General features: G+C 43.5%; 1 protein-coding gene across 1 annotated transcript in view; it reads right to left on the bottom strand.

The window, feature by feature from the left end:
• Positions 1-4537: 4537 nt before the first annotated feature.
• grm4 (glutamate receptor, metabotropic 4) overlaps positions 4538-18408 on the bottom strand; it is a 49708-nt gene continuing 35837 nt past the window's right edge. Inside the window, exons 5-9 of the mRNA XM_056594077.1 lie at positions 18059-18259; positions 14849-14985; positions 12849-13784; positions 8279-8525; positions 4538-5790 (exon numbers count right to left, since the gene is read on the bottom strand). Of these exons, the coding sequence (XP_056450052.1) occupies positions 5741-5790; positions 8279-8525; positions 12849-13784; positions 14849-14985; positions 18059-18259 (1571 nt within the window). The 3' untranslated portion in view covers positions 4538-5740. The remainder of the gene's footprint in view (positions 5791-8278; positions 8526-12848; positions 13785-14848; positions 14986-18058; positions 18260-18408) is intronic.

The raw sequence follows: 18408 nt of genomic DNA, 5'->3' as shown, positions 1-18408 counted from the left end.
ACGCACGCACGCACGCACGCACGCACGCACGCACGCACGCACGCACGCACGCACGCACGCACGCACGCACGCACGCACGCACGCACGCACGCACGCACGCGCACCGCTAGATGAATGAGGGGTCTATTCCTGCTCGTGTTCCATTAAATCATCCTGTCAACGTGGGCATGCCGTCTTTATTGTGCAGATGGTTGTTGTAATGCCTATACTAAAGCTCGCTCCGTCTATTTCCACCTTAATGTACAGCGGTGTACATCACTGGAATATGAGGTCGCTGAATACATCCCATCCATCAATGATGGTCAAATCGCTTCACCACAGCCCTTTCTTATGTTAAAAATTACAAATTTTGAACATTGTAAATCGAACATTTACACACAGTTGTAACTGAATTTGTATTGTATTTGTGTTTTAGTTTTTAGTTTTCCTTCCATTTATATACGTTTTCTTCACATTACAGAGGAGCTGTGTGCCGTTGTCTGCAGCAGGTCCTAAATGGTTTCAAATCAATGCAGTGTTTCAGACGTTTCCATTTATATTCCCCCATCTTCATCTTCGATTATTTCAACCTTTTCTCTGCAAATAACTATTTGTAAACAGTATTTATTCTACAGAAACAGATAAATACATTGATCTTTACAATGCTGTAGGTCAGGTTATGAACTCCCTTGTTATCTTAGAAGTGCTTTATGCAGGTTGGTTCATTCTTCTGGGGTCGAGAGACTTGATGATGGAAATATTTCAGCTCTAAAGGGTTCCATTACACTGGCCTGTGGATTGTTATGTTTATGTGAGGTTCAGAAAGAGCTACTATTATCCATAATGAATTTCCGCCCGGGTGATTTCAATAGCTCGCTCTAGAAACGTGCTCACTTGAATTTCAATCATCCCTTTTCAGTATTGTGTTATTCTGTAATTTTCTGATTGTAAAGTCAGGAGTAAATTCATTGACTTTGCCATATTATACCAAGGAAATACTTTTATTTTTCACGCTGATAGCATGCTACACCATGTTGTTTAATGATGCATGCAATTTTTAAGGGTCGTCCTTAAAAACAAAACAAGAAAAATATTTGTAATGGTTACTAATCATTATTTTGCCTCGAAGCCAAGCCAGCACACAGCAAGAACTTTCTTTCACCGGATATAAAAACTATGAATGGGAGAATATGTTGATCAATGGTGTGAATGCTTCTCCTTCTTCAGAGGACAGGAGTGTGAGATACTGTGCGTGTCTGTTTGGCAACATGCTTTCCCCCAGTTTCGCACCTCCATCATTTTAAGCACACCAGGGGCCTGTGGTGTCCTTGTCGATGATGTTACTGTCTATTGTATTTCACTGGCAATATCAAAGTAATTGTTTTATCTATTAGGATTTCATTTTTTTCTACTTGCTGTACATTCACTTAATCAGTCTGTAGAGTAAGTAGTTCTTTCAGTCAAACGCTGCAAGAAAGGATCCTTCATTAAATGGAGGACGCGTTTGATTCTTGCAAGGGATGGAAAATGGAACTTTGCAGACAATTCTGAAAAATTGAAGCTCATGTATCAACTACAAGACTCCAGACTGCTAAACTCTAAGCACAATTCCATTGTTTTCACATTTTTGCTAAACTCTAAGCACGAATCTCATCATTTAGCACACTTGGTTCACCTGGATCACATTGGCCTTCAAACGCAACAACTAATTACCAATATGTGTAACTCACTTCTCACCTGTTCAAACTCAACTGGCAAACCACCTCAATCATGTGTCAGAGCATAAAAGATGACTCGGTGAGCTCTACTGTGTCTGGTGGTCCTTTGGCCTGATCAGGATTGGAGGAGGGATACATACTGATTTACATGTAGATCTGTTTCACCTCATTTATATTCTTATTTTTACTTTTTATTGGCCTACGGAAAGCTTTTTATGCAGTCAGTTCAGCTGAACATTTTACTGTATTACAGTAAAAATATATATATTTGCTTTGTTACCTTTTTGTACTTGTTCTTGCACTGATTTCATCATTACATCCCCCGAGAGACAGTCTAAACATTTTCTTATTGTGGTGTTTTTCATTTTACTTATCAGTGCAATTACTGTACTGTAATTTACCAAAATAGGTAACATTGGTGTATTGTCAGAACAATGTTGCAGCATCAAATATAGGTGTAGAGTATGCCTCTGGGAAGCTGGGATTGTGAGTTTAGCCCATTGGAGTTCATTGGATAGACAAATATGCATAGTATCCTATTCTGATACGATTGTGTCAATGCAATATTTATATGATATATTCACAGTATTATATTACAATATGGCAACAGTCTTTATACTATATGTACCACCTAATTGCAACTTTAAAAAATAAAACTATTTCTTAACAATATTATACATTGGAATATGTAACATGGCCTCATGAAGCCAAAACATGTGTAAATAGTATTTTGATGGAAGTGTTTTGAATTGATCACACCAGTGTCTTATTGATGCTCTCTAAGAGATATTCATTTGAGAGCTGTGTTTACTTTTTGGTGGAAAAAATCAATTTTGAGAAGAGTTTTGTGTAGTTTTGACTAAATGATTAACTCTTCTCAGGTTTATGTTTAGAGTTTTGAGAAATTGAGCTATCATTTCAGAAAACTTGTTTAAACGATTGAGAAAAACTGTAATACCAAAACAAAGGCAGTCACAAGCTATGATGACAAAGTGAGTGTTTTCAAGTGAAATATCATACCAAGTGCGATGTATTCCTTCCTTTAAAAGGCTAATTGGTTGCCTGCCTGCAGAAGGAAAGTCGAACGACAAGAACAGGTGAAGAGAAACAGAACAGATCAAGATAATTGTGATGGGAATGTGTGCGCTCAGTGTTTTTCTTAATCTCCCTGGATGTTTTTTCATTTAGTTTCCATTGATGGGGACAAGCCCCCACAGCCATCCCGGGGCCCAAGTTATTGCCTGGTCATTGATCATTCAAGCCTATGCAGCCTCTTATGAGATATGGGATAAATCCACTGCACAAGAGAAAAAAAGTATACTTTTCATTTGGACCCTACCATAACTCTGTCAGCTTTTATGTGGAGGGGGTATCTTCTCAATTTCTGCAAGGCCTATAGGTATTGTTTTGCTGACCATATTGATTGTGCACAGAACGCAAGTTAAGCCAGAGTACTTTGTGTTGTATTGGACTCATTATTCCTCGTGAACCCCTATGCCACACACAGTGTGTCCTGTCGGGCGTTGGGCATTGGGGATATTTCTTTATTAATACAATTAGTTATCCTTTGCTGCCCATTGTTCAGTTCAGCTCTGTGCAATTGTTATAACAGGCAACGCTTGTGAAATGCTGGGAAAGAAACGATTACTGTGTGATGTTGTACTATTTTCTGTTATTATTTAATCTTTAATGACACACATTCCTTTATTCAAATCTAAGATATGGTAGTAATATGCAGACACTGTTTCTTAGGAAAACACTTTTATTAGAAATATCTTGTATAAAAATGAACATGCTCTACACATCTTTATAATTTCTATAGATAATTCATTAATATCCAGGCACTGTCATCTCTTTTTATATATTTTTTAGCTTTACCTTTTTTGTTAAACAAGTCAGTACATAAATAAGACATGATCAATCCATTGTAATAACATACATTAACTTTAAATTTGGTCAGAACTTACATACTCTATTTTTTGCAACACAGAGTGTTGGGGTAAATTAACAAAGATGGTGGCAAAGAGCAGGAAATCGTCATATTCACAAACACAAACAATCTCACAAAATACTCCAAATCCAAACCATTAAATAAAAAAAAAACATTTGCGGCAACACCTCTGACATTTGTTGAAGCGGAGAGATTTGTTACGTAAACCAAATGATTGGCTATATATTTATATCCCCATTGCTGTTAATCCCCCCCTTGAGCTTTCAATAATTTTCATCAAAATATTCCCCTGACTTTGTTATGAGTCTTTCACATGCAACATACAGATTTTTGCATTGCTGAGGGTAACAAAGATGACTCGATGAGACAAACTCCATATGGTTGTTGTGCAAATCATCCTTCCTCCATTGTGCTTACTTAACACAGAACGTCACAAGGAAGCTTCCAGGGAAATCCCTAAAACAAAGATAATCATGTATGGAAAGAGGCACAAAATGGAGACATGGGCCCTTATTTATCACGCAACCACACAAAGCTTCACGTTAGACCAAACTCAAGTCCACTTGAACCGACAACGTCATGATTCAGGATGAAAGAAAGCGTCAGTTGGCAGTAGGGGGCATTATTTTCTGCATGTTGGTAGGGATCGGGGGTGACATACCACTTACTCTCTGGTTATTTGTCTCCTTGGTTATTTTGTCAGCGTTTTCAGATCACCAGCATATCCAACCGGTTAGTTTCTGGATATGGTAAGAGCTAGTCTAGGGGGAGTACATTTTGTTTTGCCTTCAAAATATTATTATTTATATATATATATATATATATATATATATATATATATATATATATATATATATATATATATATATATATAAATAATTGATTTCCCCTCCATTTTTTTTTTAACTCCCAATTTATTTGTTGAAAATACCACATCCTCTTTAGACATACTTTAAATAATCGTCATATTTTACATTTGTGGCATATAAAACGATTGCATGATAGATAAGGGCCAATAAACCTAGACAGTGTGCATGTATGGTAGAATCTCAAAGTGTCTTGGTGTGTGTGTGTGTGTCTGTGTGTCTGTGTGTGTGTGTTTGTGTGTGTGTGTGTGAGAGATTGTGTGTCTGTGTGTGTGTCTGTGTGTGTCTGTGCGTGTCTGTGTATGTGTGTATGTGTTCAACACTAGTCTTATGGAGACGCCACCGTGAATGACCATGACACATGTTGCATTCCATAGACGTTGACAACACAGCACAGAAGACGTGAGGCTCCCACAGGCATGCTTGGGGACTATACACAGGGTTTATCTGGCTAGCGGCACGTCGGACGCCATCATCTTTAGTACCGTCACAGAACGATAACGAGGAAACGGGCCGGTCCTCGCATTTCGTTTCGAGTTTTCCGACGCGGTGCTTCTTTTTTCGTTTTTTCTGATTACAGTAAAGCGAGTGGACACTGGAGTGTACCGCTGTTTGTGTGGCCTTACACTGGCATCTCCGACACAATGCCGCGCACAACTGTTTTGTCTGCGATGTCGCTTGCGTTTGAGCAAAAAGAAACGCTTGCATTAAGAGCAAATAAGGAAATACGCACAGGTTCAAATGAGACTCGGACCTTTAAAAAAAGCAATCGTGGTCATATTCTCCACACTTTAAAAATAACAAATATACTGCAGGCCCTGAACGGTTCGCTCACCTGGCCCGCGTCAGAAAGTAATGTTACTGCGCTACACTCGTATTACATCACAGAAAAGAGTGGAAACAAGGAAAAATACTTTGATGGGATTCTCTCAACAATTCAACCAATCTGCCACCTGACAACGAAATCCCAAACCCCCCAAAAATACCATTTCTTTGCAAGCCTTAATCACTATTCAAAAACAAAAAGACATGACATCTTCTTCTTCCTCCTCTTCTTCTTCCTCTGCACAAGGAGTGACATTTCCCCGTCCCCATTACCCCTCGGTCCCTTCTCTCCCTTGGAGCTCAGAGTTTCTCCGGTATTTTTAGCGTTCTCTCCAGTGTCAGGTGCTCGCTCCTAAGGCAGGCTTCTCGCTCGTGGCTCCCTTGTGCAGCTCTCTGGTCGGTTAGATGGCGTGATTACTGTAGCTTATGTATGTCTGCTTGGAGGCCAATGCTGGAGACGGGGACAGCCCAAGAAAGACGGAGACAAAGAGAGAAGAAGAAGGGGGACATTCAATGTCGCACTTACACAGTTCATCGCGACTTTGTCAACCGCTATGTAGTCTGGACTATGTGTTGATGTACAGTCATATCTCTATAGATGAACGTTTAAATGGTGTCTACTGTAGAGTCAAACCAGGATGTCTAGACACCTGATAGAACTCGCTGGCAGCCAGTATTATCTTTAAATTGTGAGCCAAATCCTATTGCTGATAAATTCTCTCGGATAAATGTTGAAAGAAAAATCAGACTAAATACAAGATTTAATACAACGTAATTTAAGCTCTGACCTTGCACAGCAATGATGCTGATCAATCGGTTTCAAGATTATGATGTGTTGCATAGTAATCATAGATGACGTCTACATTGATGTGGTCCATCTGTACATATAATATGAGAGCAGTGTTTTTGTGTCAGGACTTCACTCTGTTGTCACACCTAGGACCCATTGTAAGGCATTCGAGTGGTATTGTTTTGTAAAATGCACTAGAGTTCTTTCAGATGCAGGTCTCACACCACATGCAAAGAGCTGACATCATGTGGGCACCAGGCAGAGCATGCAGGATAACAGTGCCTTCCTGGTTCTATTCAAATCAACTCAGCGAGAAAAACACAAATGTTAGCAAAACATTTGTGTTAACATCATAGCTGTGTTTAATACAATGGTGTTTTATTTTATTGGTTAAATTCCATGTTAAAAAAAAGTAAATGACAATGGCAAAACTGAACAGGGAGTTTCCACGACACCAAATCTGTCTTTTGACTGCTTTTCACGACCACTTGTTGCAGGAAGACAACACAGTGCACAATAAGTTTGATGTGCACATGCCTGCCCGTGTGTGTGTGCATGCAGCCGTATCACTGCTCCAATATGAAATCATCCTGTGCATGCATGCTTGGAGGTAATCACCCGGCCAATCTGCCCACGGCAGATTTAATTGGTTAAGCCAAAGAGGGGGCGAAGGCAATCAGAAGGCAGTTGAAAGACAGAGGGAGGAGGTGGGGGGGGGGGGGGGGGGGGGGGGGGCTTAAAGAAAAGAGATGTGTGAGGTTGTTAAAAGTCATTAAGTTTCTCTCGGTGTGGGTGCCAGGTTAGGAACGTGCGCACGGGTTACACGATTTCCTCTGCACTTCACCCAGAGCTGCCCGCCGTGTGGCAGCCTTGATAAATGGACCTTATTTGAATATTTATGCGCTGCCAGGCCAAAATAAAAAATAGATGGTCGAGGAAGAATTGGATCTGGCAGACCCATCTGTCTTTCCCTGCTCCCTCTTATTGTTGTTGTACGTGCCATTACCGCAAATCCCCCCTTTTGTCAGCGGGGGGAACAAATCGTAGGGGACATGCAACCATCACTTGTCTGCTGCAGTCAGGCAAAGTGCGGTGATCGTCCGCACGTTAACAGCGGCTGCCATGCTGATTGGTTGTTTGAGGCCTCGCACAACAACATACCCCCCCCTCTCCCTCTTCCCAAGTTAATTTCCCATTGGTCAAAATGTATTTGTGAAGGGAGCGGGGAGAGAGAGGAGGGGTGGGGAAGGAGAGGGAGGGTGGTTTAGGATGTCAAATATTGAGGGGGTGTCGTGTCTTAGCCGGAGGCTACAAAAATGGTGCTCTGTGCATCTCTTGGGCAGGCGTGGAGGAGTGTCCCCCCCCACAGTGAAACATAGCATAAATGAAGAGCAATGTGGTTTTAGAGGCAAGGAAGAGAGGCAAGCTGGTGGTCCACCAGTTTACCTGGTTCTTTACAGTCCCTCACAGGGCTCCCCTCCCTCAACACAGTCTGACACACAAGCACAGAGAGCAGCCGTTAGTGGTCACACAGAGGGGATCTGCTGGTCCCCAGCAGCAGGGAGTCATCATGAGTGCATGCACGTCCTGCCACTCTCTCTCCTCGCTCCTACGCTGTTTAACACAATGTAACGTCGGGCCGAGGCGGAACGCCTGCACGCGGCGCGCCCGCTCCGGGTTTTAGCGTCCCCGCCAGGGCTTGCAGCAGGCTTGGGAGATATGCCCGTTACCATGGTGATCGTATTTCGGAAACACCGCCAGTGTGACTGAAAAGTGTATAAAGCTGCGTGATTATGAAACCCGGTACTATCCCCGGCAGATTAGCTACTCTGTCTGCTATTGGCTGGTCCTGCCCTGCCTTTCTCCCACATCCATTCAGTAGGGTGGAGATAAGGACCTTAAGGCACGGCATTACTTCAATCGGGGGTCAAAAGTATATCGAAACGCATCATCTGCTCATTTTCAACCATTTACTAAAAGATTAAATAGATAACTTCCTTGCGTATGATATATTCATCCTTTTTTCCGGTCACTACTCGAAGCAGATAAACGTTCTGAAATCATTCGTCATCGTCGGGACATGTTCACACGCCTGTTCACACTTCACTGAAACCATCAGATTCTCCTCCGCCGCCTCCCCGATACTCACCCTGTGTCTCGAGGCTCTCGCACAGCTCAGACTTGGCCTCCCCGTTGGGCCGCAGGCCGCCCTTGGGGTTGAACTTGTTGGACATGGTGGCGGCGGTCACCACCGCCTTCAGGCTGCGCTTGTGCTTGGGAATGTTCTGCTCAGGGTGGAGGAGGACCACGTAGACCTTAGGCATGTACAGCATGCCCAGAGAGACGGAGGCGCTCAGGCTGACCGAGATGGTCAGGGTGGTGGTCTGGATGTACAGCTGGGAGGTGGGGGGGAGAGACAAACAGGCACAGTTCAGAGCGCCGTTTCCCAACATGTTTCATTTTTTTTTACATTGTATTGGTTTTATGAGCAGTTATTAGCAGTTAATCAAAATGATTAAATCTAAAGTTGCCGTGAAAAAGAATTGAATCTGAGTACTGACTGAAGTGTTAAGCACAATTTCATGTTTTTCACTAAACTGAAAGTGTTGTTTATTGTTCATACCAAAAAACATGCACCTACAAGATACATTTTCATTGAATTCTCTGTCTGTTTGGGCTGGTGAAAGTGGTACTTGGCTGATAAGAGATGTTGGAATAGTGATAGTTTGAGAATCACTGGCTTAATAATAAACAGATCAGGTAAAGTCAAACACATTCAAGTGCACACACATAAAACAAAACAAATACGGGTGTGCTGAACAACAACGTGAAATGGAGTCAGGAGTTACATAAAGTCCTGCCTTTCCCTTTAGGAAGGAGTAACCAGTTCCTCTTGGTTTAAACAAAGGGGGTGTAAAATCAATCGTAAAAAACATGTGACAGCCGTCTCACTAATAGACCTGCCTTAGGTTGGGACTGACAGTATATTTGCAGAAATCATAAATGAGTTGTGTGGCATGGGAATAACCCTACAGGACTCACTAGCCACGAGCAACTATAAATAATGTTTTGCAGCATAACATATGTTATTTGGATCTGCTCATGCTATCATTAATCTTGTTTTCTGGGGAAAGGGGACAGATTTCTACACAACCTAATACCAAATTAATCCTGGCTAGCTTGGCTACCCGTGTTTAACCCAGCGTGACTACGATCTAACCCTTCGCATGTGTAATCCGTCAAAAGCTAATCAATAAAAGGGCCAATCGATGCACATATAATGCAATATAGTTTCATGGAGAGAAATTTGCGGACAGAGGTGAGACATAAAGGCCCGGGGTTGCGGGAGGCAGCCGTCCGTCCGCCTGCCGCTTTGCATTCATGCGAGCATCCGCACACCTGTGAGGCAGAATGCAGCCGGGGCAGCTCCCGGCGCCCTGACAGCTGAGGGAGCAGAGGTGTGCGAGATAACTAAGAGTTATGGAGCACTCCCCGATCCATTCCACTAGCGCAGGCAGCAGCACATAGCAGCAGCAGCAGCAGCAGCTCTCTGCTTTTTAAAATATATATATATACTATGGTGGAGGTAGGGAGCCATCTCCAGAGAAGATTACACCAAAGTCCTCGGGTGAGTTAGGAACAATATTGCCACCCTTCCCTCGCCTTCCATCTGCAGTGCAGTGTGATGCAGGAGGTTCCTGGACCGCGTGCCTCAAGCGTTGGCCTTGGTCGAGGAACACGCTTTACGGTTGCCGCTCTTGCTTCAGTAACAGACCGAGAACCGGACCGTGGATATACTACCCCACATCCCCGCAGGCATTTGGCTATGACGCTTCTTTGGAGCAGGGTATGCTACACTTTGTCAAAGGCATCAAAGGTATCGGGCATCAAAACCTGATGTTTGATGCCTGGTGCATCAGACCGGCCTTTGAGCGAGACATGGGTTTGCCGGAAGGCCCTGAAGCGATAGGGCGGTGGCATCACTGCTGCATGACTGCACCAAACCCATGCCGTTCTCAGTTTTTTCAGATGGAATTGGTGTGGGTGGTTCAGACGCAAACAAAACAAAGACGTTGAACGTTTTCCCCCCGTGATCCTTCTTTGTATTTGCTGTAAATTGCAAGATTGAGCCCCTTCTCGTTAGTAGGCGGGGGACTTTCAGAATTCCAAAAAACGAAATGACTTCTGTCAACGCTAAGTGGCTCTGCGATTGTGTTAGGCAAAGTGACTCTCTTTGGCTGGCGTGAGTAAGAGGGGTTTGGGAGTGTTTATGGTAAGATGAGACATGCCCCCCCTGCACGACGTTCTGTTAACCTAAGAGAGAGTTACGGGCTGGGCAGCATATTTTATTGGTAGGATGTATCAGTTATAGGATGGGGTTTCATTGATACAATTATTGAAATCAATAAAGATCAACAAGGACTACAGATATGTCCAGGTAATTGAAGCTACAAGCTAGTTCAATTGTTATGTATTTTAACTTTTATTAACTCATCATCATAAAGCTTCCATGAATATCTCAAATGATCGCCAAAATCAGCTGCATAGTCACGTCCTTATTTTGACAATATGCTATAGGCCTACAAGTATTTCCATTGTTGTCAAAAATATGTAGTTATGTCGTCGTGTTTATCAGTGACAGTAATGCATCATTCATCGGAACCTGATGGAACATTAGAAACACAGTTCAAAACAATGTCAAGGTATTACGACTATCACCAGAAGGGATTTATGCTGCCTCGTTGACTTGCCATTACATTGGGCCTTAGATGTTTGCTTACCCGCTGCAGAGATTTATCACACATTGTTGATTTAGTAGACGGGTGACCCTCAACAAGCAAAAACCCTGCTAAAATAACCTTCATCACCCTGTGGCATGTATTCAGCTCTTACTAATCAGATGGTTGACGTTCATATTCCATATTCCTTCTTCTATCTGAATGTAACCTCCCACATCTCAACACTGTTCTTGTTGCGTTGCAGTGGGCTGAGTCGAGGGCACGGGATAACCATTAAACATATTCCCAGATATATCTGCAGCATTCCGGAACAGTTAACGTTCCCATCGTCAAATGGAAATGTTTGTCTGATGTATGGTTTTCATTGTTAAAGGGGCTGTAGGTGAGATTTAAGAGCTATCATGTGGGGGTAATTTGTTAGAAATGGCCCAGCTATCTCTCAGCTATTAGTGAGTGAACCGCTCTGTGAGAATATTCGCTCTGAGTTTACTGGCCTGCCTCCGTATCAGGCAGTTTCGATTAAAGACTTAAGTTAGACTGCTAATTTCTGACAAATAAAGGCATCTGATTGGTCTGGCTAATATTGCCTTTCGATCCAAGGGGCGGAAAATAAATCTCTTCCTAACGGCTGAGAAACATAGGCTGGGAGGGAGCAGAGAGGCAGGGGACTTTTTGGGTTGTTTAGCTTTAAAACCTTGCTACTCTCTTACTATTCACAACTCTCATGTCCTACCAAGACGTTAAGGTGAAAAGTGGCATGGTTCTTTACAAGCAATCAACAAGCCCTGTGATCAGTCAGGTTGTTAAAGCCCTCCATAACGGGTAAAAGAGGGCTTCCATGCATGGCGGTAGATGGAGAGGAGGTCAAGTCAGTCCAGAAGGAGCTGGAGAGAGACCAGAGGGCCGCAGACACCGCAGACACCCCCCCCCCCCCCCACCACCACCATCGCCTTTCTTCACACCTCCGCTGACCTCCCAGTATATTCTTCATAATTTTCAACCTTTTATATTCTACCACTCTCCTGTATTTCCTGTCCGGGATCAAATAAAGTACTATCTTAGCTCATTGAATTGCCTCTAGATGATACAAAGTAAAGATGAGTGAAATATGAGACATGGAATATGGAGACTCTATGGTCAAAACATGGTCTCAAAGTGAAGCTGCTCTGTGGAGGAAACCCGCTTTGCAGCCTTTCAGGGCCGCCACGTGGTGTTGGAAACATGCTAACGGCTGCTTTTCAGAGGGTTATCGTACAACTCTATATTTCTTAGCTCACTAACAGCACACCCTAGCTCTTATAGAAGCCTTATATGGAAAGCTGTGCAAAAATATGGCCTGACAAAAGTATAAGTAGCAGACCTTTGAGGCATTTGGGTTTTAATACCGCAATGTTTTTGGGTTCTTCAACGCAATAATGACTCAATTGCTATTCAATTAGTAGAATACACACTTTTGGGAGATATTTAAGTACGGTGTGTGCTTAACCTTCCATAGGCTGTATTGCTTAATTCTGCAATTTCCTCCTAATTGTCTTCCTCCACAAGCAAGCATCATTTCTATCCATCTGCAGGGATTTAGGGGGATTTACTTTTTTTTGTGTTCCCCAACATAAAGCACACACACACGCTCTCACACACACACATATACACACAATCCAACAAGTTCACACACAATTTAAGAAACTTTGGGGCACACGACTTAGGCACACGTGACTGCTCTTAATCATTGCAATTCCCTCAGTTATTAATCTCATGATTTATGGTGTCACCATACAAAAACGCAAAGAAATTATGATTTTTCAAACAAACCAGAAAAACTGTTTCAAGCGAACAAAAATGAACTTCTAGGAGTGTAACACCTCCCTTTGCTTAGAGTCATTGCACTGCCAAAGCTCCCATATATATATAATTGGAAAACACGTTTTCTATGTTCAAATAACAACGTGCCATCATCACGTCATGATTCGACCCATCGTTTACCTTTTCTGCTGACTGAGAAGTCCCGAAGAAGATGGGGATGAAGGCCAGCCACACGATGCAGGTGGTGTACATGGTGAAGCCGATGGGCTTGGCCTCGTTGAACGTCTCCGGCACGCCTCGGGTCTTGATGGCGTAGACGGTGCAGGTGACCATGAGCAGCATGCTGTACCCCAGCAGACAGATGAGCGACAGGTCCGAGATGTCGCACTTCAACACCCCCCGGGCCATCAGCGGGTTGGAGGTGCGCTGGTCCTCGTAGTCGATGACGGCCTGCGAGGGGTCCACGCCGAACCAGATGCACACCCCCAGGAGCTGCACCGAGATCAGGGTGAAGGTGATGACCAGCTGGGAGGCGGGCGAGATGAAGCGCGGGGCGCTCACCGACATCTTGCCCTGCTCGAAGATGCGGTAGATGCGGTTGGTCTTGGTGAGCAGCGCCGCGTAGCTGATGCTCATGCCCAGGCCCAAGAATATCCTTCGCAGCGAGCATATGCCCACGTCGGGCGTGGAGATCATCAGGAAGGTGGTGGCGTAGCACAGGAAGATGCCCGTCAGCAGCACGTAGCTGAGCTCCCGCCCGGAGGCCTTCACGATGGGCGTGTCGTTGTAGCGGATGAAGGTGAGCACCACGAACATGGTGGCCATGATGCCCAGCACGGCGATGAGCACGGGGAACACAGCCCAGGGGGAGCTCCACTCCAGCTTGACGATGGGGATGGGGTCGCAGCCCGTGTGGTTGGGGTTGGGCCTCAGGTCGAAGCGGCACATCTTGCAGCTGTACGTGTCGGCCTGGTACTGGTAGCCGTCGCAGTTCTCGCAGTGCCAGCAGCACGGGATGCCCTTCACCGTCTTCTTGCGCTGCCCCGCCTGGCAGGGCTGGCTGCAGATGGAGGAGGGGACGTCCTGGGAGGCGCCGGGCCACTGCATCTGGTTGGTCTGAGGGGAGGATGTCGGAGTTGGTCACGCTCGCACCATTTCAGACAGCCCGACAGGACACCTCGTCTGTTATATTCTGTCATTGCTGACGTTTTTTGCAAAAGCGTACCCTACTTTTGAAAATATGCATAATCCTTGCTCATTATCTGGCTTCATGATAGCGATATCGAGCAGACAATATCTGAAAACCATTAACGAGAACCGAAACAATAAATACATATCTCCATGGACACACCATTCAATTTCTGTTTGTTTCTGTCTCCTTGGGTATTTTAAACTGTGAACTCGGGCGATGAGAAGGCAGTCACAGTGGTGTTCACCACTTGACACAAGCCTGATCCTTTTCAACAAAGACATAATTGTTTTATAAAGCCTTGTGTCTACAGTGCTTTATCTTGCCAGAAACATCACCCTTTTTTAATTAGCTAATCAAAAGGCTTGTCGCCCCTTAATTGAAGGCAGGAAATTGAACGAGTTTGTGGCGTACTGATATCTCAGGATGGGATAATGCTTGTTCAACAGGCCTGTGCTTGTTGTGACAGTGTTTTGTTATGTCAGGCTTGCCATGCTTGCGAGGCTTAATAAACTGAAATAGCATTTGGGAAATGAAATCATGCACAATAACATATGGGTGTTCATGTGATTGTTTTGAAATTATATGTCCATATGGTGCCATTTATGCTTCTCCTCAGAGCCTGTGGTGATGGCAAAACGGTTGCAATTTGCATTTCTTCTTATACATTTACCAAGGTGTTTACAAACTGTAGCCGAGCTATATTGAACACTCCAGATCCTCTAACAACATAGGACATGTGTTTTTAATAGCTATTGCACGTTTGACATTGAAATCACTGTCGGCCTATGTTACATTGAAACATGTAATGCACTAATGCAATGGTTTTCTTAAGTACTGTTGAAACAGCAGCAAGAGCTCATACTGGACACAGTGGAGCCTCTGATCTCAATGGAGGATTTCCGATTGGCAGACATTCATGTGTAATATTCTATCTGTTACATTATTCAGAAGGAAAACCATGGTATTTAACATTGAAGGACAACCGTACGTCTAAGTGGAGGTGATCGGTCCAGTGGCCGATGATCTTGTACTCCATGGTGCTGTTGGTAATCTGGTACTGGTAGATCTCATAGCGACCTGGAGCATCTCCATTCACATTGAACACTACCGGTGTGCCAGCAATACCTGAGGACAGAAGGAAATGTACACAAAGGCTAAAGGCATGGTTAAGGCTAAACATCGATAAATGGCATGCCCCAAACTAACCCAACCTGCTCCTTGGAAACCTGCATCACATCAAACCCGCCTTTATTTATAAAGCGTTATTATTTGTGCAAAGCAGCAACACAAAGTGCACATCAAGGGAAACGACCCAAACCACCAATGTCCATTTGGGTAAAAGCATTTCCCCCCCATTTTTTTAATTATTTATAATTTGCTTAAACTATTGCCGTGTTATTTGCGATGAACTTCATGAGACAACGTCGATGTTCCACTTTACCTGTTTACTTATCCTACGGTACAAACAGCCTCAGCGTTCAACGACAACGCAGCAAAACAAACGCTGATGTATGCACCACCCGCATCAGAAATCAAATGAGACTGCGAGGGGTGCTTCAGGCCAATGCGGTTACGCTCCTAATGATGGCAGCGAAATGGATGCTGACAGGCCGCTGCTCTGCTCTGCCTCTGCGGAGGGCCTGAGCCGCGGTCGGCTCGCGTTCGCACATCGTTTCCCACTCCTTCAGTGAGCCCATTGGTCTGTCGTGCCTGTCTTGACGCTAACCCGCAACGTCCCCTCTCTCTCTCTCTCTCTCTCTCTCTCTCTCTCTCTCTCTCCGCGCGCTAACGAACGACAGTGCTCATTCCGATTACCGCCGTCAGATCCGCACGCCCTTTCATGTTGTTTTTGGGGGGTTTTCTGACACGCATCTCGTGCCTGCATAGCTTGTTAAAACGCCTGTGCGTGCATGTGTGTGTTTGTGTGTGTGTGGAGTCTTTAGGGGCTCATTTTGAACAACGGCCTTAAATAATGTTCTTTCTGTGTTTATCCACTTCACTTCCCTTTACATATCCAAAATCTAAAATGGATGAAAAGTGTTTTTATTTTTGCAATGTACCAACGTGAACAAACATGGAGCTGAGAGTTTTTTTGCTGAAATTGTATTATGATCCAAAGTCTTGATAAATGAAAGCTTAATAAAAACGGATTCTCTTCCCTGCTCTGATAACGTTGGGATACGATTTTGTGGTTACTAAGCAGAATTCAAAACGCTGTAGGTGTTAAAGTTAACACAACCTCTTAAAAATACATTACACTATACCAGCCTAAAAAATGTGCAGAAAACAGATAAGAAGTTAACATAAAAGTGAGTACAAAAGGCAGTGCCCCGATTAAATGTTCTCACAGGCCTTACATCATGGTTAATCTGGGTGGAGAGAGCCAATTGATCAGAGTTAAAGGGGTTGTTTCTCGTTCCAAGGCTTCTTCACCCACTTTGCTTATAAAGTGTCCTGTTGCAGGTTTAGATGGATTGGATTGCCCGTATTGCCTTTCTGCTTGTTAGGAGGTTTGCTTCCCTTCCCTGATATCTTGTGTCAGAAGGATTTGATACACATGATGGTTCTGAAATCTGTAAACGATTCTGCCAACTACATCTCTATCTCCTTGCCTTCCTTGAGTAAAGAACTTTTTACCTTTCTTTGCAAGAATCACCTCCTGGAATAAACATTACACTGTGCCTAATTAATGTTCTAGTACATTTCATATCACTGAGAAACCATGTGTTGAATAAATAGCTCCCTTTCTAATTTATGACCAGACCTCTTGGAATTAAATGTGGTAAATTACTTTCTTGAGTCCATTTTTACAGTGAAAGGTGGTCTTAGAACCTCACCGCCTGGCGCGGTGAAGGTCCATGCAGGGCTCAAAGGGTCCTGTTTGTGTAGTTGGGAAAAACATTCACAAAGGCGATGCTGAAAAGGCACATCGTCCCTGAGACTACCTGTGATGCCTCAAAAGAAACAGGGAAAGTGTTTTTCCATGCAAAGCAGAGATAACATAGAAAAAAGCATCTAGCATGCATCAATATGTATCAGCAGTCATCAACAATATTGTAAGCCGGGCCAGGTTTCCTGTTTCCTTCAGTCAGCAGGGCAGCCTGAAGAAAGTTCCCAGCATTACGTTGGATGAAATGAACTCTTCCCGTTGTTTTTGAAAAAGCTTTTACGTTTTCAATTCATCCGTGCACAAAGTGTCTAAAGCGAATACGCTTTTAGCGGTAATGTGTTTGTAGCATTGATTTCGAGCGGCCTTTGTTTTAGCTACAGTGCTTTACATTCCTGAGTCGCCCATTCACTCACGTCATAAATAAATGAATACATTAAGTGTACAGGTTTCTATAGGCTTTATCAATTCCATGCTGACTTTTTCTTAGAGAATTAATCTACGTGGTTACACACTGGGTTAATATTGAACTATGTATCTTATAATATGCTGCTAAAATGTGTTGTTGGTGAAGGTTGAGGGCATATTTATGTGTCCTTTCTTTCTCTGACATACTGGTCAAATTATGTCTTATTTAACTCTTACGACATTAAAGAAAACCAGCTCAAGATTAGCATTCTGTGAATTCACTCAGACAAAAGAGATTAAAACGTTTTCATATAAATTCAATCCTATGGACCAAAGTCTTGACTGCCTGACAGTGTTCATGAATGCATAATTACCCCTGAAGGTTTGAACTGAGTCACAAAATTATCCATGCTCCGCTAATGTTACATTTTTGGAGAGTTTGCTTGAACCTTCGGTGATGTTTCCCCGCTTGTGTGTGATTAAAAACATTATCTTCGACCAGACCCCAGTGAGACATGTCATCTGTCCATGGCCTTTGGCCTGGATCAATAGATTACATTACATTACATTTACTTGCTGCCGCAAGCAAATATGATAATCCTGCTATTGGGATAGACAAAGATATTTTCTTATACTACATATTTATAAAATAATATACTGAAATATTTTTTACATTTAATTATAGTCTAAAATAATGACATGCTACATTTGCCTGTTATTTTCGACTCCTTCCTATGCCATATTTCTGCTGGTTTTGGTACACATAGTAAAACGTGTAAAAAAAAAAAAAGTAAAAGTAGTCAAGTAGTCAACTGAAAAAGTAGTCAATTGCTAAAAGACTTTCCTAGTGTCTTCCTATTGGTCAGCTATTCCTGGCAACGATGGGTCAGAGGGAAGGCTCACCTGTGAAGTTGACATCGCGGATGTACTTGAGCAGCAGCGTCCCGTTGATGGTCTCCATCTTGGGGCACAGGCCCACGTTGCCGGGGCACAGGCTGCGGTGCATGTTGTGCAGGGCGTGGGCCATGGCGTACACGGCGTCGATCACAAACTGCACCTTGCCCTCCTGCTCGTAGGAGGAGTCCCTTCCGATTCGCTCGTGATCTGAGAGGAGGCAGTGCGAGACAAAAGCATTGATTTATTCCCCGGCAATTAAAAAAGATTGTTGCCTTGTGCAACATGGGATCATTATACTTGCAATAAACCTGATGATGGCCCTGGGTTTGCCTCACGGTTTTGTTTGTGTGGTAGCC

The sequence above is a fragment of the Gadus chalcogrammus genome, chromosome 1 (assembly GCF_026213295.1).
Source record: "Gadus chalcogrammus isolate NIFS_2021 chromosome 1, NIFS_Gcha_1.0, whole genome shotgun sequence".
Classification (NCBI taxonomy): domain Eukaryota; kingdom Metazoa; phylum Chordata; class Actinopteri; order Gadiformes; family Gadidae; genus Gadus; species Gadus chalcogrammus.
Note: the sequence above shows the minus strand (reverse complement) of the source record. Positions and strands in the feature narration are given on the sequence as shown.